The 4456-nt window shown below is 41.5% G+C and overlaps 1 protein-coding gene across 1 annotated transcript in view; it reads left to right on the plus strand.

Annotated features, from left to right (window-relative positions):
- Nucleotides 1–158: 158 nt before the first annotated feature.
- LOC105516000 (serine palmitoyltransferase 1-like) overlaps nt 159–4456 on the plus strand; it is a 7567-nt gene continuing 3269 nt past the window's right edge. Inside the window, exons 1-2 of the mRNA XM_011948003.1 lie at nt 159–312; nt 2580–2687. Coding sequence (XP_011803393.1) covers nt 256–312; nt 2580–2687 — 165 coding nt within the window. The 5' untranslated portion in view covers nt 159–255. The remainder of the gene's footprint in view (nt 313–2579; nt 2688–4456) is intronic.

Raw genomic sequence — 4456 nt, forward strand, 5'->3', positions numbered from 1 at the left:
GCCCGTTCATTACTACTTTCTCCATCCCGAATCCAGCAGAGTGGGTAATGGACACAAGGTAAACAACTCCTGGAATAACTTTGCGCCATCCCACCCGACCCCGCCCAGCCTCCCCTCAACCAGTGCGCAAGTGCGAGAAGGCGGTGCCCAGCGCTCCACGGCCCCGCCCTCCGCGGAGGCGAAGACGTCACTGAGCAGCGACGCGCACTTTTAGGACGTGTTTGTAACCCGCCTTCCGGAAGGAAGCGGTTAACGATGGCGACGGCCATGGAGCAGTGGGTCCTGGTGGAGATGGTTCAGGCACTCTACGAGGTGGGCTCCGCGCCGTGAGCGGTCCGCGACACACCCGGGCCTGGGGAGAGTGGGACGGCGCGTTTGGATTTGTGGCCTAGGACCTCGGCGGGACTGGCTTGGTCACGCCCAGTCTCGGCGTCTCTTGCTGGAAGGACTGCCGGGAGCTTCCATTCCCAGCGGTTGAGTGTAGGGAGGAACGGGCGGGGGCTGGGACGGAGGGTCTCGGTTTGAGTTCTTACGCTCCGGGTCCCCTGGAGGCTCAGGAAAGGAACACGTGTAAGGGGACGCATAAGACAGGTTTGCAAAAACCAGAGTTTAGACGGACAATAAAACGAAGTGGTGAAAATGAGTGGAAAACCTTGGTTTGGGAAGGTCCTAAGGAAGTCAGTTCTTTGGAACTATGGAACAGTTCGTTGGGGAATAAAATTGTAATAAATTGGAGTTTGTTTTTGTCGAAAAGAAACCAAGTGATTTAGGATCTGTGAATAAGAAATAATTTGTCATTCTTCTGCGCACATCAGTTTTCTATCTTATAAAGATACAACTAGTTTAGTAGATATTTATTTATTGAGACGGAGTTTCGCTGTTGTTGCTCAAGCTGGAGTGCAATGGCGCTATCTCGGCTCACTACAACCTCCGCCTCCCAGGTTCAAGCGATTCTCCTGCCTCAGACTCCCGAGTAGCTGGGACCAGATACCACCACACCCAAGTAATCTTTTTTTTTTTTTTTAAATAGAGACGGGAGACTTGCTATGTTGCCCAGGCTGGCCTCGAACTCGTGGCCTGAAGTAATCCTCCTGCTTTGGCCTCTCAAAGTGCTGGGATTACAGGCATGAGCCACCACACCCAGCTGCAACTGAATTTTTAATTTAACTTAAATAGCCCCATGTAACTTAGTGACTGTCCACATTGGACCACACAAATCTAGATGCTAGGGATAGTGCGGTGAACAAATAGGCAAAAGTCCCTGTGCTTATAGAGCTTACATTCATTTCAAGTGAATTTCACATTACTTTTAATGATTTAGTATCACCAAACTTCATATCACTATCTACTGGTAGGGGTAATGATGGTGTCTTCCATTGCAGGACATACTGGGAATGTTATCTTGAAACATAGCAGAGACAGCAGATATGGCTCTGTCTTACGCTCATATATTAAGTGATGCCCAATATTAGGTTAATTATAGCGACCTAAAATGAGTCACTAAAATTGAATGATCTTTTTTATAAATGATTTTTTAAAGAAGTGGATTATTTTCTATTAAATGTTGTTTGCTTCCTTTTTGAAGACTGATAGTAGTGTAACTTTTCATTCCCCGAAACTGTCCGGCAGTGAGACTTGGGAGAACTCCTTTATGTAACATTTCCTAGGAAGGAAAAGAAGTGGTGTTTTTGATTTTTATTCACTAGACAAATAGTTTCTCAACTTTTCTTAGGGCGATTTCTTTTTGGAGTGAACTCTTAACTAGTGGCTTGGGCAGATGTTTGCTTGCTAGAATCCAACCATTGAGAAAACTAAAAGGATATTTAGACTTATTCATAAATGAATTGTATTTAGGGGGATGAGCAAATTTTAAAATTCATCATAAACTTCTTACTCCCAATTCCTATGCACGTTGAATGTAGAATATGAGTATCTTGTATAGTGTACCCAAAAAAGAAATAACCACTGAAATTAAATAATCTGATAATTGATGTTGTTTTAAATATTGGGATTCTGTTAGATTTTATTTATTTATTTATTTGAGATGGAGTTTTGCTCCTGTTGCCCAGTCTGGAGTGCAAGGGTATGATCTCGGCTCACCACAACCTCCACCTCCTGGGTTCAAGCGATTCTCCTGCCTCAGCCTCCCAAGTAGCTGGGATTACAGGCGTGCACCACCACACCCAGCTAATTTTGTATTTTTAGTAGAGACAGGGTTTCTCCATGTTGGTCAGGCTGGTCTCGAACTTCCTACCTCAGGTAATCTGCCCACCTCGGCCTCCCAAAGTGTGGGATTACAGGTATGAGCCACCACGCCCGGTCTAGATTTTATTTTTTTAATTTTTATTCCCAAAGAAGTTTTAAAAGCTAAAAATATTAGGGGTTTTTCATGTGAAGGAAAGATTGCCTGCTATTAGAAATGGGGAAAGGAATGAATAGAAATTAAGGGAACTTCGAAAGTAAATTGTTAAGAAGAGGCTAAAAGTCATAGGAGGCAGTATATGCAGGTGTGGTACATTTTATGTGCAGGTGTTAGAAGTGTATGTTTCATTTCTTATTTGTTTTTGACTCACTCTTAGGCTCCTGCTTACCATCTTAGTTTGGAAGGGATTCTGATACTCTGGATAATCAGACTTCTTTTCTCTAAGACTTACAAATTACAGGAACGATCTGATCTTACAGTCAAGGTAAGAAATTAAATCTGTTTTAATTATTGGGTATGTGATTATAGTTGCTGTGTCCTTCCAGAAAGGATTTGTGGTGGCTCGACTATGTGTGTTAAAGCATTTTCTGTAATGTAAGGAAATCAAGGGGAATGAAATATCAGGGTAGGCAAAATATGGGGAAATCTAGAAATAAAGTCAGTACCCAAATGAAGACCATATTATGGTCTTGGATACTTTGCTGGGAGTAAACAGCAGTCTTGCAGATAGATGGTTAGAAGGAAGCATGGGCAACTGCTGGAGTTTGAATGTTCATGTAAGGGTTGTGTGAGTTGCTGCAGAATAGCACAACTGTTTCTAAAGTGTAGGATAAAGTTTCCCCTGTGGAATTCCTAAAGGAGAGTCAGATTAGAAAAGAATCCTACTCATACCCACCTCAAATGGAATTTTGATGTGTTGTGTATGGTAAAGAAAAAAAAAATTCCGAGCATAGAAGTTAAATTTTCATAAATTGTCAAGTCACCTACAAAACTACATGGAAAAGAGCCTCTGGCTCTAGTGATAAGGAAAGAGGCGAGCGTGGTAAGTGCATAAAACTCACAAGTGATTCTGTTTTTATTCTAGCCACAACTAGACATGGTATTTCTAGCAGTGTATTCACTGTGACTTTTGCATTGCAACAGACAATTTTGATACTGCCGAAGTTGATGTAAAGTGACTGCGCCTGAAAAGCTTCAGGGGGTTTGAATAAGGATAGCTATAATAACAAGTGCTATGTGGCTTACAGAGGAATAAGCGATAAGTGATGTTAAGTCAGTTTATCTTAGACAAATAGAGCTTGTTATAACTATTCCTCATAAGGATAGTAGGAGGAAGGGGTAGGATATATATTCTGTTAGGGGGCTGAGGATGAGGGTAAGTTGTATGATACCGTAGCCGCCTAGTTTTAGTAGTACTGCTGCAAGTACTGTTGAGCTGGCAGTAGGGACTTCTATGTGGGCTTTAGGGAGTCATAGGTGAAGTCCATGTAGAGGTATTTTTACTATAGAAGTCAATAGTTCTTGATTAGTAAACATTATTATTAGGATATTTAGTGAACCTGAGCTATTTCAGGTATGGATGAGTGTAATAAGTAAGGGAGGGGATCCTCCTAGTGTGTAAAATAAATATGAGCTTGCATTAGGCATTCTGGTTGGTAACCTCAGCGAGTAATAATGATTAGGGTAGGGATGACTGTAGCTTCTTAAAGAATGTAAAATATAACTAGTTCTGTAGCTGTAAATGCTGTAATTTTAAAAGTTTGTAGGAAAATTAATTTGGAAATATAGAGTGTTTTTCCACAGGGGTGATTCATTAGAGAGGTGATGTTGGCCAGCTGGGATTATAAGAGGTAGTAGTCAGGCTGTTTGGATTGGAAGAGGTGATGTTAATGGGTCAGAAGAAAAAGTTAATGAGAAGTTAGATGAATTATTGTTAGGTTGGTAAAAATAGTAGGGTAATGAGGCTGATGAATAGGCTATGAGTAGCTATATTCAGATTATAGAGTTTTTGGAGAGTCATATTGTAAGACTATAATTGTTGGAATGATAATTTTTGGCATTGGAGTCAATTTAGATTTTGTACACAGTCTAGGCCAGATGCGTTGGAGATGGAGACTAGCAAAGCAAGGCCTACTGCGGCTCTGCAGGCAGCAAATACCAAGAGGATAGTGGGTATGAGGAATCCTAGAGTGAAATGCATGTTTACAGTTACGAGCATATTTATGATAAATATTGACAGTATGATGCCTTCTA

This window comes from Colobus angolensis, unplaced genomic scaffold, assembly GCF_000951035.1.
Source record: "Colobus angolensis palliatus isolate OR3802 unplaced genomic scaffold, Cang.pa_1.0 Scaffold272, whole genome shotgun sequence".
NCBI classification, from domain to species: domain Eukaryota; kingdom Metazoa; phylum Chordata; class Mammalia; order Primates; family Cercopithecidae; genus Colobus; species Colobus angolensis.